Source organism: Oryza sativa, chromosome 7 (assembly GCF_034140825.1).
Source record: "Oryza sativa Japonica Group chromosome 7, ASM3414082v1".
NCBI classification, from domain to species: Eukaryota; Viridiplantae; Streptophyta; class Magnoliopsida; order Poales; family Poaceae; genus Oryza; species Oryza sativa.
This window is the reverse complement of record NC_089041.1, coordinates 1,756,893-1,778,115: the sequence shown is the minus strand read 5'-3', so window position 1 is coordinate 1,778,115 and position 21,223 is coordinate 1,756,893. Positions and strand designations below refer to the sequence as shown.

General features: G+C 43.8%; 1 protein-coding gene and 1 long non-coding RNA gene across 2 annotated transcripts; both read right to left on the bottom strand.

Moving 5' to 3' along the window:
* Positions 1-4,256: 4,256 nt before the first annotated feature.
* On the bottom strand, positions 4,257-4,995 carry LOC136357516 (uncharacterized). Its single transcript, XR_010742844.1, has 2 exons — positions 4,868-4,995; positions 4,257-4,737 (listed from the first exon to the last, which is right to left on the bottom strand). It is a non-coding gene; the product is annotated as an uncharacterized lncRNA (long non-coding RNA).
* Positions 4,996-10,972: 5,977 nt separating this feature from the next.
* Positions 10,973-13,237, bottom strand: LOC9268564 (L-type lectin-domain containing receptor kinase SIT2-like). The gene has a single exon (XM_015790062.3). The coding sequence runs from the start codon at positions 13,155-13,157 to the stop codon at positions 11,118-11,120; it is 2,040 nt and encodes a 679-aa protein (XP_015645548.1). The 5' UTR covers positions 13,158-13,237; the 3' UTR covers positions 10,973-11,117.
* Between the last annotated feature and the right edge of the window lie 7,986 nt (positions 13,238-21,223).

Sequence of the window (21,223 nt, the reverse complement as noted above, 5' to 3'; positions counted from 1 at the left end):
TCTCCTCTCCTATCTCTTAAAAAAAATCTCCTCACCGCACACTCTCCTCACCCCTCTCCTCCCTTCTTCTCTCTTCTCCTCACCCCCTCCTCCAGCGCCCCCCTTTCTCACCCTTCCTCCACCAAATATAGTCCTCAGCCATGACAATGGTGGCGATGGTGGCTAGGGCAATGACGGTGGGCGGATCCGGCGCCAGTGGATGGGGCAATGACGACGATGGCTCCTTCGCCGCTCCCTCTCCCTCTCTCTTACTCTCACCTCCGCTGTCCATCCTCTCTCTCTCAATATGTAGGCCGACGAAGGCGTGCGAGAAGGTTGGTGGACTGCGACGACGACGACGGTGGGTCCAGCGACGCGCGAGAAGACCAACGGAGCAGGTGCGCATCGATGATGATAGTGGTGTGCTTCGGCAGGGGCAGCGGCATCACCTCCTCGGGGCGTCACCACTGCGGATAAGGATCATCTGCAATCGAAATCACGTGACTTTGTTACTGATATGTGGGCCCATAGATTAGTGACAAATGCACCGTGCATTTGACTGCAAAGGATTTTAATCCTTTCGCCGTCTCGAGAGCGCGCCCCCCACACCCCCGCGCGGGTGGCGAAGGTGAATAAAGAGATTGTTGCTGAAAATTATTATTTTAAATAGTGTACAGAGCATTTTCTACAGGACCACTTGACAAAGTACTCCCTCCATCTACTTTTGATAGTCATATTTCCAAATCTGAAAAATCTATTTTTGATAGGCATATTTCAATCCAACAACCTATCATCTTAGTGTCTTTCTCGAATTTAATGCGTGATTCTCTATTCCTCCACACAAGATTGGCTACATGGGCATCGAGAAATGTAAATATTAATGAATCGCTTGTTCACGAGGAATGACTAGTAGCATGTTTAAATGGATGATAAGTAGAATCACTTATCGTTAGTCTGTGTGCCAAGATAAAATATGACTATCAAAAGTAGATGGAGGGAGTATATTGCTAGCTTGAGATTAATGAGCTGATCCAAAGCAACCAGTAACATTAGTGTGGTTACTACATATACGTACAAGCTAGCAAAGGGTGGTTAGATGGAATGATGGATGGTAGTAGTTTCCAGGTCCAGCTGTTGCTCACAACTCCTTCCTTCCACTGATACACACATCAGCACACACAACACGTACAAAATCAGGAGTAACTAAAAGCTATTGATACGGCAGCATCACAAGCAAGCTGGAGTAGTAGTAGCTCGATCAAGAGCAGCTAAATCCGATATCGTCCTTAATTTGGTTAGTTATACCAATCGAGGTAATCATTATGAGGATCCAATTGAAGATCCACAATTAATTGCTGCAATGGAGTAATTGCAGTGTACTTGTTCAGGTTAATTGAGCTGGTAGCTAGTAATAGTAGCAGTGTTCTTTATTTATTAATTAAGGCGAGTATATGTTGTTGGTATAGTACTTCCATTTACTGTACTAGCAACTTAATTATCGATAAACCTTGGCCTTATATATATGTACCTTAGCTCACCGAACCATGCATGTACCAGAGCTGTTTCGATTAAATAATTTATGCACCTCATGTATGCATGAGACAGGCAGCAGTGTATATATACCTTTTTTTTACATAATGGATAGGCAGCAGTATATGCCTGATATATGCATTGAACGTACAGATCGATCGATGTTCATATTTAGTTTGTACTACTACTCCAGCTAGTACGTACTATATGGCGGGGTTTCCCAAACCGCCGGGGCCGGGGTTACCGCGCCTCGGCGGTAAGCACGGTAACCGTGAAAAACCGTACGAAACCGTGTAAAATTTATCAAAAAATCAAATTATTTTTAAAATTTATTTAAATTTAAGGAGGTTACCGTGATTTTTCTATTACCGTACCCCGTGGTAACCGCGCGGTTATCGACGGTAACATCAACCCTGCTGTATGCTACTCCAGTACTGTCCCGGAAGGCTCACTGACGAGTGGGCCCCACGTGCAGTGGGTGAATTAGCATCAGCTGGCATGTACTTACCTGCGTCTTTCTGTACATAGGCTCGCATTACTTGATTTTTCTCAACACTTGTTTTTATTTTTCAAGCTGCTGTGTTATTGATTATGGAGTACAACGTGGCGCCGCCGCGCAGACTGTGATTGATTTGGTGTGGATTTGGAAAGTTTAATTAGGACTGGATTTGGTGTATTTGGGCGATGTTTGGATCAGATTTGGTGTGGATTTGGGATCGATGTTTGGGATTGGATTCGAAGAAGCTGTCGTCGGCTGCTGCTGCCCTTGGCTGCGATTTCTTTTTTCGGCGAAATTTGGTTTGTGTAGACGGATGGCATAATTTAGCCGCATGTGAAGATTGATTACTATGAAAATAAGCACTTTCCACGTCTTAATTAACACGCAGCACATTTGGCCGTCTGCAGAAAATAATTTTGCAGTAGTGGACATGCTACCGTGTACATAACATACATGTATTCAGTAGTACCTGATCGACTGATCAAGGCAAGGCATGCGTTAGATTGGGAGGAATTGAAGCTTGCAAGCAAACTTGTACAGCTGATTCCATCAGTGAGGGATACTTTATTTCGTTTTCTTCTCGAGCTAGCTCGTTGATCATATATGCAGGCAGAGGCCGCTGGTTTTCAGGTTTGGCTAGCTTTAGAGAGGAGCAAGCTAAAATAAGCTTATAGCTATATCAGTACGATCTTTAGAGTAGTGCATGACAGAGGAGAACCAGGACGATACAGCGAGAGAGAGAGGAGGCTAGAAAATTTTTAGCCTCATCTTTCCGCTTATGATTGTATGTCAAAATTTAAATTTGAAGTTTATTTTAGGATTTTCCATTGTGGATTATTTTCAGCTTTTGCTTTTATATTACTAAAAACACATATATAAATATTTTATTTATAAATTATTTTTCGTTTCCATATATATCGTTTGGCACCGTTTGTTCTATCCTTGTTGGTTTGCTTCAACGGCAAATCAGTCATGGCCCTGTACGTTTGCTTCAACAGCGAATCAGACTTGAGTTCAACGAATCAAGTCAGAGGTAAACAGTCACATGACTTTTTGTGTGGTGATTTTTTGGAACCTGATCTATACGATGAATCACGAACGGACGACAGGATTAACTAACTCGCTATAGTACTTAGCAAACAGTAAATCCAGAGTGTATTTGTGTAGTTGCTACAGTACCCACGATGCACTTGTAAGCTAATGTAGCTATAAAGTATAAACATGTTTTTTAACTAGGCGTACGTGTCACCGGGGTTGCACCCGCCGGATTCTATCGGATCGAGATGCTTGCTTTTAAAGACACCGTTTTCTATCACTAACAGGTGGATTCATGATTCATAAGGATCACATATCAGTAGATGACGTACATGTGAAATTATAGATCAAACTATCAAATTGGCAAATTTTAGTGTTATCATAGTATCCGCTAAGTTCGTGGACTGGAGATAAGCGGACTCGAACTGCTGATATCCGCCACAGGGTAAACCACTGGCTCTCAGGTCTTCCCAACAGGTTCTACCATAAAAGCCAACACTAGGTTTTTGTCTTTGTAGCGAAGAAAATCACTTGTCTCTGCTTTACATCCTTAATTCAACTGTGCCCCGCTCAACTCGACGGGAGTGTTTCCAGCCGATAATAATCCCATGAGGAGTGATATGGCACCATTTACAGATTCCAATAGAAGTTTTTCTCTGTTGGGTGCACTAGGGTCCGTTGGATGACAATCAGATGGTTCTCGATCGTCACTGCTCTAATACGACTTAAAACAAAATCCCTTCTTTCTTACATAAAAGGACGAACAATGGCCATGTTTAGATTCAAACTTTTTTTCTTCAAACTTTCAACTTTTCCATCACATCAAATATTTGGACACATGCATGGAGCACTAAATGTGAAAAAAAAACCAATTGTACAGTTTGTATGTAAATCGCGAGACGAATCTTTTGAGCCTAATTACGCAATGATTTGACAATACGGTGCTACAGTAAATATTTGCTAATGATAGATTAATTAGGTTTAATAGATTCGTCTCGCAGTTTACAGGCGGAATCTGTAATTTGTTTTGTTATTAGTCTACGTTTAATACTTCAAATGTGTGTCCATATACTTTAAAAAAAATTTGGCACACGAACTAAACACAGCCAATATAGTATTATAGCCTATAAAAAACTACAAAAAATGTTACAATTCATAAAAAAAGAAACAAAATTGCATATAAAAACATTCAAAGTAACTAAAACCATATAACAAACATTAAAAAGAAGTATAATTGCACATTACAAAGCACTACAATTTTAATTAGGCATAGAAACATGGAATTTTTTATGGTTGAAAATTTTCAAATGTTTAGGCACCTGAAATATAACCATACCTATTAATATGTAATTTATCCGTATAATTAATTAGATCATGCATGCTCGGGTGCTCTCTCAACCTTCAATCAATTATCTAAAATTAAAAGAACAGGTAAATTAAGCTACTGGTGATCATGGTTGTGGTGTGCTTCACCTTCAAACCACATCCCAATGAGAAGGGCTACGCCATAGAGAGAAGCAACAACCTTGAGCATCCTCCAAAACCTCTTCCGACCTGCATCTCGTCTCATCAGTTCATCCACAAACCGATCCCGATCTGCGCAACGCCTACAGTAATTATCGCCTCCTCCTCCATAATCACGATCAGGCGAACTACTTGTGCAGCTCATCGATATATTCACCTTCTTAATTAACCTACAGTTTAATAACACAAGAATTGGAACACATATAGTATCAGATATGCTGGAGAAATATGGCTGGGGATTGATTGTGATTGAAAGAAGAGGAGAGATTAATAAGAGAAAGAATCGAGTTGATTAATTACCGATTGATCCAGGAACAAGATAGATCGATCGATGGATGGATGGATGCAAGCCGCGGTTTATGTTAGCGAGAATGCGAGATAACCACACCGTACTGCAGATCGGTTGAGAATATCAATGTTACATCGAGAAACTGTTTTATCTCTGTAACCGATTTATAGGAACAGAATCGAAATAGATTGGTATAGATGCGGACCGGACTGTACGACGATCTCTGCCTCAACTTGTTAGGCCACTTTAATCTCTCAGTTATGATGGCCTTATGTGTATGGGCTTCTTTCTTATAATGTTTGGGCTTCCTCTCTTGAAGCCTATTAGGCTGCTAACCGTGCTCTTTTTACGCCGAGTTTGGTTCCCAACTCATCTACCACGTTTTTCACGTGCACACGCTTCTCAAACTATTAAACAGTGTAATTTTTTACTAAGAAAACGAGATATTATACAGAAGTTGCTTTAAAAAATCATATTAATTGTTTTTAAAAAATAGCTAATACTTAATTAATTATATGCTAATGAGTTGTTCCGCTTTACATGCGCGAGGAATTAGTTCTCAATAAGTGCCGAACACAACTTTAAAAGTTTACACTAAGGGTGTTTTCGAGAGTAGATAAAAAAGAAAAAGTGGTAAGATACACAAAATAAGGTTAGTCATTAGTGCATCATTAATTGAATATTACTTCCTCCATCTTAAAATATAATAACTTTTAGCATTTAGATTTTGTCATATAAAAACTTTAAAAAGAAATTTCAGGTGCATAGCGCTCTAATTTCATCGAAAAATCCGAAGTAACATCGCTATAGATCAATCATCAATCATCACAAAGTGTTACTTTAAAGCAGATGCATACATCATGCCGTTGCATTGTAAATTAGTGAAAATCAACACAAATTGGTAGGATTAGCATGCAATTTCTTACCATATACTTTACTGACAACAGATATATAAGGACCATAAGGTAATAAATAGGACATGACTGGCAGCTCTTTATAACTCGATCGTAAATCTAACTTCACGAGCAGAGAGAAACGTACAAAGGTCTTCTGGCTGATGATTTGGGTTCGAAGCCTCACCTATTCTAATTGTTTGATATTAGATCTTTCTTCAATATTCGCGTCTTATGTTCTTTTTTTTTTTAAGAATACACACACATTGAGACATGAGTACTATATATATAAATATGTAGGCACCGGATAGGCGGTAAAAAACTACTACTCGTACGTAGATGTTACATATTGCGAAGCTTTTCCTTCACTTCATTGCGCATAGACGACAGAATGAAGAGGGCAATACAATATGCTGAAACAGCACCCGTTATCACCGTCCTGTTGAAGCTTATCCGTTCTTCATATCGTTTAACCAATTCATCAAAATTCTGAGGTGGATCGTATTCAAAATAATTGCCCCAGCGCCGCCCTGTAGGAGCTTCAGTCTTGGCAAATGTCGTGCCGCCCAGCTTATTATTATCCTACAGTTCCATCAAGGAAAGGGATAATAATAATAATAATAATAATAATAATAATAATAATAATAATAATAATAATAATAATAATAATAATAATAATAATAATAATAATAATAATAATAATAATAATAATAATAATAATAAACTACGATGAATAAACATCAAAATTAACACTTCTCTACTATTATAAAAACTAGAAAAGATGCCCGTGCGTTGCAACGGGTAGAGAAAATTTAATTTGTACATGTGTTGCAATGGATAAATAATCACATCGTATTGTTTCATTTATTCATGTGCTTATTCGAATCACTTATTATCAAATAAAAGACTATTTGTGCGTGCAAATCTTTTATATACATGTTCTTAGCGACACAAAAGCGAATGTTGTAAAATAAAGTATAATAAAAAACCAAAAAGTCGAATTTAAAGTTAAGTTCTAAAATTTAAAATTTGACTTCTAGGATTGAATAAGCCAAACAATTAGGCTTTCAAACACGAGCTCGATTTGTCATCCAGCTTGATCACAAGTCGGATAGGAATTGATGATGGACATAATTAGCTGGCCTCATTGGTTCGCTGTTGCTGAGGCTGATTCTCAGCAAAAGCCCATCGGTTCACTTATTGGGCTGAATAAGCATCAGCCATTGGTAGTGGGTCCAATCATTCCCGACTCTTTTCTACGGCTGATGGAAATGCTTATGCCGATAAGCATCAGACTGCTTATGCTGAGAAGCAACAACATAAGCCAATTGATGGATCCGAGCAACTTCGATTATTCTTTATTTTAATTGGCATGTTCTTTTTGAAAGTAAAACAATCACGGCGGCACGCAAAGACGCGTGTGGAAAACGGACTCAGGAGCAGACCCAATTAAGTCGCGTGCGTATTAGAGGGACACTATATAGTAAGAAAAAAGAAAATGATTTGACAAAAACATAAAATTAAAAACGAAACATAGAATTAAAATCGATTCAAATACGGATGAAGTACTAAAATTCTGGCGGAAACGTTTTCAATTTTTATAATAGTAGAGATAATAATAATTTATAATAGTAGAAATACAGATGAAGTACTAAACCGGTATTTTGGTACGTCATCCGTGTTTGAGTCGATTTTTTAATTTTATGTTATCTCTACTACTTAAATTTCCGCTGTATGTTAAAAGAGGAAAGAAAAAAGTCCGACTCAAATAGGTAAAAAAAGAAGATCGCGCCTCCCTGGCGCTTTTGGTTTTTTCCGTAATTTTTTTTTGTCGTCGGTTTTTTCTCCTATGCGCTTTTGGTTTTTTCATCTGGCTTTTTAATCCGATCTATTCGCCGCACACCTCTTATGTTTGAACCCTAGCGCTGCGCCGCCGCCATATCGATTGTGCGTTTTCTCCTCCAATTTGATTGCAAAAATCGACTCCCCACTCCTCCCTCATCATTTTCTCCGTTATTTTCCTTTTCGATTCGGTGGATTTAATCTCCGTTTAACAGTTGCAGATGATGACGGCGATCTTCCATGGTCGTTTTTATTCCGAGTTTTACACTAATTTTGGAAAAAAAAGGAAAGAGGAGTGGATTAGAAACCCTCAACCAATTTTGGATGATCGAGAAAGATTTGACCGGATTTGATGGGAACAAATAGTTTTACACTCTGATTTTGGAAAAAAAACAGAAAGAGAAGATCGAATGATCAAAAACCCTCAACCATAATGTGATCGAGAAAAATTCGACTAGATTTTATGGGCTGATTTGCTTTGGCAACCGTACGGCCCAGATTTAATGGGGAGATTTGCTCTGGCAACCGAACGGCCACTTGACTATCTTCGGGAGGTTGATGATGGTAGTAGACTATGTGAGCTACACTACAGCTCCACTTGTGGCAGATTTGCGCTTACGGCTCCACTTGTGGCTGGGTCGAAGGGAAGCAGGCCAAACGGAGGGAGGTAGTAGACTGGCTGAAGATGGTAGTAGACTGTGCGAGCTGTGCTTCGGCTCCACTTGTGGCTGGGTCGAAGGGAAGCAGGCCAAACAAAGGGAGGTAGCGGACTGGCCTAGGGCTGAAAAGGAAGGAAGTCTATCGACCCAACCCAGGAAAGATTTTCATTAACTTTTTTTTATTATAATCTATAGTGATCCCAATGTTAAAATTCTCATTAACGTGATCCCAATGTTAAAATTCTCATTAACTTTTTCAATTATAATGTATATAGCGATCCTAATATTTCAACTTATTGCTCAGCTCTTAATATATCAGTGAAAAACGTCTTTACCCATTGCAACACACGGGCATTTTTTCTAGTAAAATATAAATATATATGATTACCGTCGTCATCCTCGCAAACCGCCTCCGTTCTTGTTCCAGTTCATCGATAAGCCGATCCCGATCTTGGCAACCCTTACAACCAGTAGTGTTGCGAGAAGTACTCCAGCTGCTCATCATGAGCTTATTATCCTATACATTCAGAATTACAGATACAGTTCCACGACGGATTGAACAAGAGATCAAGAACACATATATATCAGACATGGCGGATTGAGAATATATATGGCCGGATCGGAGGGAGAGAATTGAACGAAGAGAAGAAAAGAAACGAACCTGGTGGTGGAGAGAACGCGGCGGTGGCCGCCGGCGGAGAGTCGTCGTCGTCGTCGTCCTGGCCAGAGACAGGGACAGAGAGCGCAGCGCCGCCATAGCCATGCCGATCTACCGATCGATCGACGAGACCGTACGTACGTTTATACGTTGCGTGTATACGGGTACGTTCGGTTCTCCGAGTCCGTCACCAATTCTTTCTTTTGCTTGTTTGGGCTGTAAATTACGGCCTTTTTTTTTTGTTTTGTTTGGACTGTAAATCAAGTTCGATCTTGCAGCCCATTGGTACTATGCGTAAGCCATCAAAAACGCTTTAACTCGGTCGTTCGATACCACCACAAAAATCGGACGCTCCACACGTTTCTCCACTTCTCGCACCACAAGTCCACAACTCCTCCTCCTCGTTGTAACTGCCCCTTCTTCAATTCCCCGATTCTTCTCTCTCGCTCCGTCCCTCTCTCTCGCCACACGCCACCATCGTCAGTCGTCGAGACGCCGCCACCGCATACCTCTTGGCTCCTAGGAAGCCTTCCTGTTCTTCTCCTTTTCAACTCGTGTACTCTTCCTCCTCTCCCACCCTCAGCTCTCCCAACATGGGTGTTCCTCCGGCTAGATCTAGCCATCCCTGACCTCGAGTATCAGATCGACAGATCCGGGGCGAGGCCACCATAGAGATGGGGAGAGAGGCACGAATATGGCTTCAGCTTGGGAGCTTCTTGCAACCACCATCTCCGTCAGAGCAGGTGAAGAAGCAGATGCTGGTGCTGACAAAGGTGAGACTGGTGTGCCCGACTAGTTGGGCAAGAATGTTGCACGCCATATTCTTTTGATGTTGCGCACAATATTTACTTGATGTTGCGATCAGTCTCTTTTGGATGTTGCATAAATTGGTACAATAATTTCTTGATGTTGCAATATTCTGGTTTTGTGTGTTGCAACAAGTGTTCTTGAATGTTGCATGTGATTAAAACATTTTTCGATAGAGCAATTAAACATTCTTGATCAAGTCATGGAACATGCTAAAACAATTCTCGTCGAAACATTTTCTCATCGAATTATGAACATATGAAACATTTTTTTGCATGTGCTGGAACTTGTCCGATGTTTCGCCTTTCATCGGACGTTCGATTTGTAGCGCTCTCCGTAAGCCATCCCTTTGTTTGTCTTGTTTGTTTGGGCTTTCTGTATATTAAGCTCTCTAGCTCTTTCCTGAAGCTCATCAGCACTCTACAGTACCCATGCTCATCAGTAATCAACCAACCAACCAAAGGCGATTGCTCGCAGATCAGCAGCTTCAAGTTTATTCAACATACGCGCGCGCACACACAACATATCTCTATCTCTACTATTATAAAAATTGAAGATGTTTTTACCAGTACTTTAGTACATCATCCGTGTATGAGTCGGTTCTTAAGTTCGTTCGCTTGTGTTAATACATATCCGTATTTGAATCGGTTTTTAAGTTCATTCGCTTTTGCAAATACAGAAGGATCGCTTGTGGAAATTCATGTCCATATTTGAGTCGATTTTTAAGTTCGTTCGTTTTTGGAAATACAAAAGGAGTCATATAAGAAATCTGTTTAAAAAAACTCGCATGCTAACTTGAGATGCTTGGACAGAAACTGCAGCTCATGATTTTCTAAAAATATATATATCCAAACGAATTCCCACGGTGAATTTCATCTTAACTAAACCATATAAAAATAATAAGTTTAAAATAGCCTTCATCCGTTGCACGCACATGTGTGTAAGCACTTTATCATTCACAAGCCTCTACATGCTTGTAAGACGCCGCCGCCGCTCCAGGCATAGTATGGGTCGGGCACCCCCTCCGTGGGGGCGTCGTGGCCGCCGCCGTAGAGGTAAGGGTTAGGAGATTTGCTCCAGTCCAACAAAAAGTACCGGTACCTCGCAGTACTAAATCATTTTCTATCGTTTGATTTAGTTGGACAGGATGGGCATTGTTAGATTCAATGATCGGAAACGATTGATATCGTGAGATACCTGTACCTCGGGATACTTTTTGTTGAACCGAAGCAAATCTCATGTAAGAAATCCAACAACTTTAAAGAACATTTGAACACAAACGAAGAAGAAAACTTACTAGCTACCCATCCATCTCACCTTTAGGAACCATGCATTACTTTTGCCTACTATGTAAGTATGTAGCGTGGTCAAGGATGAGGCATGGTGGCGCCTAAATTGGCCGTCATCTTCCTCCGGACAGACCTGTGATCGTGGTGACCACCGAGGGAGAGTAGTCTCCAACTTGGACCTGGTCGACGTCTTTGATGCAGAGATAATCCGGCGAGAACTCCGGCAGCGGCACGTCGCCGTCGAGGTACTGCATGACGAGGCGCATACCGGGCCTCGCGGCGGGGAGCGGGTGCGAGCAGAGCAGCCCGAGCTTGAGCACCAGCTCCGCCTCCTCGCCGGAGTACTCCTCCAGCCTCGGGTCCATGGTGTCGACGACGGAGCCGCCGCCGCCCGCCGCCCACGCGTCGCGCACCCACTCGACGAGCACGAGCAGCTCGCCGCGGGCGTTGTGCCCCATCGGCCGGCGCCCGCACGCCACCTCGAGGACGAAGGCGCCGAACGCGAACACGTCGGTGGCCTTGGTGGCCTTGCCGAACCTGGTGAGCTCCGGGGCGAGGTAGCCCCTGGTGCCGGCGACGTGGGTGGTGTGCGCGTCGGCGCCGTGGTCGTGCAGCCGCGCGAGGCCGAAGTCGCCCAGGCGGCCGTTCATGTCGGCGTCGAGGAGCACGTTGCTGGCCTTGACGTCGCGGTGGACGATGACCTGCTCCCAGTCGTCGTGCAGGTAGAGCAGCCCCGCCGCGACGCACTTGATGACGTGAAGCCTCTGAGGCCAACCCAGCGTCCTGCAGTTGCTGGAGTACGTGTGCTCGTGCAAGTACTTATCTAGGCTGCCGTTGGGCATGTGCTCGTAGACCAGCAGCAGCTCCTCCTTGTGGCGGCAGTAGCCGAGGAGGCGAACGAGGTTGCGGTGGCGGAGGCGGCCGAGGATGATGATCTCGGCCGTGAATTGCGTCATACCATGCCTGGACTCAGACGAGACACGCTTGACGGCGATGGGCATGCCGGACGCGGAGAGAACGCCTCCGTAGACGCGGCCAAAGCCACCCTTCCCCAGCAGATGCTTGAACCCGTCGGTGGCGCGGCGGAGGTCTCGGTAAGCGAAGCGGCGAGGTCCCAGCTCTGCTTCCCAGTTTTCCCGACTCCGGGCGTTCTTCTTCCAGCACCACCGGAGCACAAGACACGCTGCCATGGCTGCAAGCACGGCGAGCACTGATGCAGCTGCAGGCAACCATGTGACGAAGCTCTTCCTGTTGGCTCGTCTACTTCTGCTATAATCCTGACCCTGATGAGCTCGTTTCAGGGGCAGCAGCGAGTAGTCGAGTGGCAATCCACCGTTGCTAAAGCTCCAGCCAAGAACTTGATGGGTGGCGCCAGCGCCACCGGGATCACCACCCGTCGAAGCGGTGAAGCCGAAATATGCTTTGGTCGCCATGGGAGAATCGTCGGCCGCCGACAGCAATCGCGAGAGGCTGACGTTGTAAGACAGTAGCGGCACGGAGGGCATGAACATGGGGACGAGCGCAAGCGTGACGTCGAGCCGGGCTGCTCCGGCGTCGTAGCTCACCCACGCCTGCATCGGGTCGCCGCTGGAAAGCTTGAGCGCCTGAAAGCTAGAGTTGCCGACGGCTCCTTCGTCGTCGTAGATGTACCCTGCAGGTCTAGACAAGTTGGACGTCAGGCTGTTGAAATCAATGGCGACATGGTTGCCGTTCGTCGCGTCCGGGTCTGCGACGGTGTCGAGCTCTATGGCGACGAAAGGGTTTGACGATGCATCGTGCGGGTTGGCAAGGCCCAGGTACGCCGGCGAAGAGGCGGCCGGGAAGTCGGCGGTCGAGGAGATGACAAATGTCATCCCATCCCCGCAGCTGCCGGAGCCGGAGCATGTGACGGCGAAGACGAAGGTGGAGGTGAAGGAGCGGGTCTCACCACCGGTGTACTGCAGGGGAATAGGGTAGGGATAGAAGCAGCGCCCCTGCTGCTGGGCGCCGCTGCTGCCATTCGTCAGGGAGAGGATCCCATCTTCTCCCACGGAAGCGGCGCCGTCGAGGAGGAGGTTCCTGGCGCCGCTGAATCCGTTGTATGTGAATTCAGGAAAGGTGGCAATTACCATCATCACGAAATTCATCATCAAGAGCAAGACGAGACTGGGCATGGTGGTGCTGCAGCCTTGCCTTAATTCTGTTATTGCTGGATCTTGAAACTTAACTTTCTAGTGCACTTGGATCAGTTGTTTATTCATCATGACTGTTCTCTATATGTGAGTTTGTTTCATTGGACTGCCTTCGTCAATGGTCGTCGACCCAAGTCAGTCAACAACAAAGTCTATCAATCTATATCATACCCACTATCAGCGCCGTTCAATAAAGGTTATCCGTTTTGATCAAAGTAATATCGTATCGTAGGATCGGGATACTATAATTTTTTTTAAAATTCAATTAATATATGTATTAATTACATATAGTCATTATATATAAAAAAATATAGTAATAATATATATCATACAAATAGAGACATTTATTAAGAGAAACCACATTAGTTTTGATATATTTAACTGATTTTTATATAAACTTGAGCATATTTATTTACATTATTTTCAAACCATCTTATTTTAAATAATATTTTGTAGGATCGTAGAATTAGGATATTACCCAAGATTTCGTAGGATCGTGTAATAATGAATAGTACAATCGAGATACTATGGAAATTAGGATACAAGATGTGATCGGTATCATTCCGGGTTGGTAGGATTGTATAGTATCCTAAGATACTATGATATGGATCGGGATACTGACAACATTGCGTTCAATGTATGTCACCTTTTTTTTTTGAATAAATATATACCAACCCATGAATCCATGATTAATCAGTTCACCAGTTGTTCCTGCCCTACACCCCTGCCGATTACGACAATTACCCGTCCATCACTTCACAAATTTTCCTCGCAAACTTGTCTGGTAATCCATAGTCATCAGATCAGGCGAGTGACCGTTAAGACCAGGGGTGGATCTAGAAAAATATAGTAGTGGGGGCTGAATAAACTACATCAGCATAAATCAAACCTCCAGTCCCTATATCCTATGGATCTATGGAAAAAAAATTAGTGGGGCTTAGGGGGGTCTCCACTGTCCCGGGGCGGTAGTGGGGTCTCAAGACCCCTCTGCCCCCATTGTGAATCCACCCCTGGTTAAGACTTAGGTCTATCATGAGAACAGAAAAACTCCGGTCTATCTTGGTGACTGGAATGGCCACAGAAGGAGGCAATGAATACCCCTTCGTTCTCGAGTCTTCTTTCCCCTTTCCCCTTTCTACAGTAGCCCTCCCCGTTTCTCCTGCTCTCCGGCCCCTCTTCCTCCTCGATTCCGGCGGCTTGCCGCCGGCGAGGGTTATAGGGGTCCGGCCACCTCCCCTTACTAGTATTGTGTGGTTAGGTCTGTTATTAGGTCGTCAGGTTCTTCCTATTGTTAGGGTTTGTCTCTAGTTGGTGCTTTTGCCGGCTAGCTCCATGGGTGCCGGAGTGGTCGGAGGTGGTGATGGTTGGTGGCAGTGGAGGTGCGAGATCCGAAGATCTGTGGGCAAATCGTCGGCTGGAGCTGGCTCCTGGTGGCGGCGTCGGCAGCGTCGTCATCCTCGGCTGGGAGGTCGCCGCCTTGTCCCTTGCGTCGGCTGCGGTGGCTTCTCGTGTCCTTCGTTGGTCCCTCCTCCTCGGCTTCTTCCTTTGGTTCCCCTCCATCAGTCTCACCTGCGCCGGTTGTTGTTGTCGTTGACCTCATCGATGATGGTCCTGGTGCTGGGTGGTCTTGTGGAGGAGGCCATGTTTGGAGTTCTGGAGGCGGCGGTGGATGGGTGTATGCTCTTGCCAGACTCTTGTAGACTCTTGATGCAGACTTCATCTTCCCCAGCCAACTTCGTCGTCTCAGCAAGACAGGAGGATCTTTGCAGCCACTACAACGCTCGCATGATGAAGGTTGATTGGTCTTTGGTTCAGTCTTCTCTTTTGTGCCTGATTAGCAGAAACCATGCCGAGTTTGTCATTCGGGTTGAGCTCGGACCACATGCGCGATTTCGGTCAACAGGGTTTTTGTTAGAGTTCCTCAGATTCAATGACGAGCTCCGTGGAGATCCTTTGCTGTGTCCGGTGAAGCTCACACCAATATCTACGGCTCAGCATCACACCTCTGTCCTGTGCTGTTTCTGTGGAGGCAGCCGAGATGGGGATTACCGGTTTGTCAAGCGGTTTGCACGTCTTATGAGGCTCTAGGTAGCAGTCGTTGCGACATTGCCGTAGCTCCCTATCGACTTGCTCCTTTTCTGCTGCTCAGTTCCATTAGGAAGTCTACTTCTTTAGTCCAATTAACCTCCCTTTTCAAAAGGGTGGCTCTTTGCTTTAATTTGTTATCTTCTGGCAACATAATGGGGTTTATCCCCTAACTTATGTTATTGCTTTTATTATCTATATGTGTTTCAGAAAAATAGTCTATCTTGGCAACTTGTCTACGACAAGATAGACTATTTTTCTGAAACACATATATATAATAAAAGCAGTAACAGAAGTGACGGACACGTAATTGTCGTAAGCAGTAGTAGGAGTGTATAGGGCAGGAACAGTTGGTGAACGGACAAGAACAACTGGGTCCAATCAATTAAATTAGTTGGTGGTTTTTTTTATTGACAATTGCATTCATGCTCTCACTTTGAATCTCAACTGCTGTTTTACCATCAGTTTGTAGGGTTTGTATTTTTTCCCTCTCTTTTTGAAAACAAACCAATTATTTTGTCCTCACTTTTGATGCCTAGTTTGACGGTGTTAGTTTTAGAGCAAAAGAACATTTATACCCTTGATTGTTGTTGTATTTTTGCACCAACTTTTATGCCGACTGCCTCACCACGCAAGGGAGATGAAACGCAGCTGCCGCCACGCCGAAGACTTGCTGTCGACTCACACTTGAGTGCCACCGTCGCCGCGCCTCCCGCCGGAACCGCCGCCGTCACCGCGCACACGTTAGTTTCGCCGCCATCGCCGCGCTTCTTGCCGGAACCATCGTCAGTGTCGCCGCGCGTTCCGCTGGAGCCGCGGCCGTCGCACACGAGTTCCAACGGAGCCGCCGCCGTCGCTGCGCACGCCGATGCTGGAACCGCCGCCGCCTCCTCTAGAGTTTTGGGATGTTGACCTGAGCTCTGTGAAGGAATGGGTGCTTGGATCCTTATCCATTCACTAAGGGTACAACAGTAATTTAATATTTCATAAAATGAATTTTCTATTTCTATTTGTGTTTTTTATCCCAAAACCGTGGGACCCATCTAACAGGGTTAAAAGTGAGGGCAAACGGTGGGTTCGTTTTTAAAAAGATGGGATACAATTGCAAATCCTAAAAAGTAAGAGTAAAACAACAGCTGGGGTTCAAAGTGAGAGCGTGGATGCAACTGTCCCTTTCTTTCATAAATAAATAAAAATAAAAATTAACACTTAAAATATATCTAGTTACCATCGTAGTTTATTATTATATATTCATCGTAGTTTATTATTATTATTAAATATTCCTTTCCTTGATGGAATTGTAGGATAATAAGCTGGGCGGCACGACATCTCCCAAGACTGAAGCTCCTACGGGGCGGCACTGGGGCAATTATTTTGAATACGATCCACCACAGAATTTTGATGAATTGGTTAAACGATATGAAGAACGGAGAAGCTTCAACAGGATGGTGATAACGGGTGCTGTTTCAGCATATTGTATTGCCCTCTTCATTCTGTCGTCTATGCGCAATGAAGTGAAGGAAGACCTTCGCAATCTTTGTAACAACTACGACTAGTAGCAATTAGAGGTAAGAAGTTCATTACAAAAGATTGATAGATTGTAAGGGGGAGGAGAAGATCTGTTTCCAAACAGAGATTACAAATTGATCATCTTCCGTTAAGTTCTCTGCCCAGAGAGCTGCCTCGGTGATGCATCGTTGTAAGGCAGGCTCTTAGTGAGGGGCTTTTCCCCTGGAAAACAACATCGTGTCGATGATTCCAAATAGCCCACATGCAAAGCAGGAAGAAGACCTGCCAGTGTAGCGCCAGCACTTGCATAGTTGGACCCAAACGATGGAACTGCGTGATGTCTTGAGCTTGCGGTTGAATGTTGATCTGCGTCCAGAAAGCCTGAGCGAACGGACAGAAGAAACACATATGATTAGCTATTTCGTCTTCCTGATTGCAGATGTCACAGATTGCCTCCTGAATAATGGTTTTCTTCAGCAAATTTTCTTTTGTGGACAGGCGATTACGGACCAGAAGCCATGCGAAGAGTTTAACTTTTAGAGGTGCTCTGCATTTCCAAATAAGATCCCAGATTGGAGATGGCAAGCCAGGGGGTAATCTTGCCTCATAGAATTTCCTAGTTGTCAACTTTCCTAGCTTTGCACTGAGGCGGAAATCCATCTCATCGCTCAGAGAGAAGTTCTGCAGCAATTCCTGTAAGCAGCCCAGCTCTGCCGATGCAGTTTCAGATAAACGTGGAACAAGATTTTCAGAAATTCCTATGTGAAGGGCTTCCTTTACTGAGATTTGTCTGTCACACACGTGGGAGAAGAGATTGCTGAACTGACTTGAAAAGCTTTCAGTCGAAAACCATTTGTTGTACCAAAAGGAGGTTCGCTCACCATTTCCTACCACGACTTCCGTCAAAGATCGCAGTTCTGGCAACAACTTTTGAAAGGATGCCCAGTGATGCCCTAGACGAGTTGAGGACAGTAACGAGGAATCTGAAATTTCGTCCCAGACCCATCGAGTCCAGGAGGTCTTCAAGTTGTAGAGGGCAAGGAGTCATTTGAGAAGAATTGCCTCGTTCTGAATCTTTAAGTTCTTAATACGAAGTCCTCCATGTTCTTTTGGCTTGCAAACTGATTCCCAAGCAACCAGACATTTTGCTCCCGAGCAGACATCATCCCCTGTCCAGAGAAAAGCCCTCCGTCGTCTATCAATTTCTTCTATAATTTTTGGTGGAAGTTTGAAAGCAGACATTGCATACACCGGCAGGCTGCTCAGGATTGCGTTTATCAGAACAAGCCGCTCCGCCTGCGATAGGAGAGATGCTTCCCAACCAGATAAGAAACCATCAACCTTGTTAACCAGAGGCTGCAAGTCCGCTGCAGACAGTTTATGAATTGATAAGGGAAGTCCAAGATAAGACATCAGAAATTTCTCCAGCTTGCACTGTAGCAATCCCGACAAAACTAGTTCCTTGCTTTGATCGACATTTAGAGTAATCATAGTGCTTTTAGCAAAATTGATTTGCAGTCCAGTTGCCTTGGAGAACTGTAGCAGAGTCTCCTTTAGAGCAAGAACATCAGCCTCCTCCGCACGATAGATAATCAAGGTATCATCCGCATACTGGATGGTGGTACATGGCCTGTCTTGGTAGATTGCATGTCTGATTTCAGTATTTCTTTCAAGCAATCTTTGTAACACATCAGCAACTAAGATAAACAAATATGAAGATAGGGGGTCGCCTTGTAGAAGGCCCTTCTTGCAGCAAATCCATCTTCCAGGGACTCCATTAAGAAGCACTGCAGACTTGGAGGAGGAAAGCAACCCCTTAATCCAGCTAATCCAGTTTTCTGGGAAACCTCGGACAGCAAGAATCTTGAAAAGGCTTGACCAAATGACGGAATCAAACGCCTTCGTGAAATCAAGCTTTACAATAATAGTTTGGCACTTCCTTCTGTAGCATGCTTGAATCAATTCCGTCGCATATATAAGATTCTCAGAGATGCATCTCCCTTTGAGGAAACCCGTTTGGTCTAAATGTATCATCCTCAGGAATACCCTTTGCAGCCGTGTTGCAAGCACTTTGGAAAGAATCTTTACTGAGCAGTTCTGAAGAGAGATCGGCCTATATCCATCGACTGTGTTTTCTTTCCCGGGCTTTTGGATTAGAACAATATAGGCTCTGTTGATTCGCTCTATGTCTGCCCCAGAAGTTGTGAAGCCTGTTGCTAAACTGAAGAACCTCCTCTTTAATTGTGTTCCATGCTGCACGGTAGAAGCTTGGACTGAAACCATCCGGCCCTGGCGCACTGTTAGAATTCATTGCCTGAAGAGCAAGAAGAATCTCTTCCTGTGAAAACGGTAGACCCTGAGCAGCCAGCAAGTTTGAATCTCTCCCTTCATCTGAGTAAAGGTGTTGTAGATCGAACTCCCAAGAAGGCTGCAAAGATGATCCCAGGAGCCGGCTGTAGAAGGAAAACATAAGTTGGGACTTTCCAAAGTGGTCGGCAACTTCTATTCCATCGTGTTTTATTGTCTTTATACGAGAATTCCTGAAGTTTTTTGTAGCATGAGCTTTGAAGAAAGCTGTATTATCCAGTCCCAGTTTTAAACGCTTAACCTTTCCTCTTTGTTTCGAGTATGCCAGCTTGCCTTGCACCTCCAAAACTAATCTGTCTTGCACCAGACGACGGAGGCACCGTTCCCCATTCAGATAGCCGCCTGAATTCTTCAATGCAATCTAAGTAGTCGATGGTGAACTTGCAATCCTCGCATAAAATTCCTCTTTTCCTGTTAGCCTGCATCCAGCCTTTAATTGTGGTGCGGGTATGCTTCAGCTTGAAAGCCACGCGAGCAGCTGGGTCAGCAAGGTTGGTGGGCTGATCCCAGTTAGAAAGAACCGACGGCAGAAAATTAGGGTTAAGAAGGAGGTGATTCTCGAAACGGAAAAGCTGGGAGCGAGGGATAGTGGTTGAAGCATTGAGAAATAGAGGGACATGATCGGAGGAAAAACTAGTAGCTTTTTACCACCTATCTGGTGTGTACATATATACTCATGTGTCACTACCGGAGCATCGCTAGCTCTTCCAATTGATGGAGTAGTAGTTAAGTTTTCTTCTTCCTTTGTGTTCAAATGCTTAATTAACGTTACTGGTTTTCCTATAAAAGTGAATATTACAAGCATGTACATATGCTTGAGAACCAGGTTGAGACAGCCTGGTGACCGGAGAGTCGATGGGCCTGTTCACTTTGATGAAAAAAAAAACCTTACCAAATTTTGGCAATGCCAAAAATTTAGCATAGTTGTCAAAATTTTGACAACTTGCCAAAATTGGTAGGATTTCTTATATAGTTACAAAAATTTGGCAGCAAACTAAATGTAGCCATTTTTTTGACAACTTTACCAAAGTTTGGTAAGGTTAAAAATGTCATCAAAGTGAACAGGCCCAATGTGTCGTCCAGATTTTAGTCCCCTCAAGTATTGCAAACGGCACCTGTTGGTACTTACAGTGACGTGCCATCTATATTGTTGTTGGACACGGATTCTATATAGTACTACACTCCTGAAGTGATAGTGGCAAAATCGGTGGATCCGGTTCCACGTCCGGTGGATCCGATTCCACGTGTCAGCGGTAACTACTGTATATGTGCAATACCGCAAATTAATAATATGCGCTAAACAGTGTTGAACTACCTTGTAGTAAGAGCAAGTTTAATAGTATAGCCAACAACCGGCTCCAAATCATTTATAGTCAATTTAATAGCCGATTCATACAATAGTACCTATAAACGTATACTACACAATTCATAGTTGGTCCCACCTGTTATACACACAAGTATCTTGGAGTCCGTGCTGCAGCTGGCTACAAATTTGTAGCCCGCTGCTCTTCTCTCCTATTATATCTTCTTGAAATATGTCTATAGCTAACTTATAGTCTGCTATTGTACCTGCTCTAACAATACTTAGACCGCAGTAAAAATAGCGCTTATGTATACCTCTCTCTTCCGCATTCGTTGATTGCAAATCAAACGGTGAAGAATACTCACTATACTGCTTTGATTCTGGTTTTTGGATTTCCGCTTGCACGTTCATCAAGCTGTTAAACAGAGTGTGTTTCGTGCAAAATTTTCTATATAAAATCTTCTTAAATATTTTTTTTGTCAAAGCAACTATTCAACTTTATAGTAGTTAATCCATTAATTTAAACCTACAAATATATGGAAAAAACAAATTATCCATCCATCACACTCCCTTCTAAGGGGAAAAACTATTGTAGCTATCTGAATTCGGTTCTACTCAGCTCTCCACAAAGACAGAAACAAAGAGCTTCTTGTGTATGGGCTTTCTGTGAAAGCTCTTTCAGCCCATCAACCACTATTCCAAATCTCCAATACGGTCCGTACCAACTGGCTACAATGCTACGGCATGCTCATTTCTCAATCACTGGCAGCTTCAAGTATTCGTA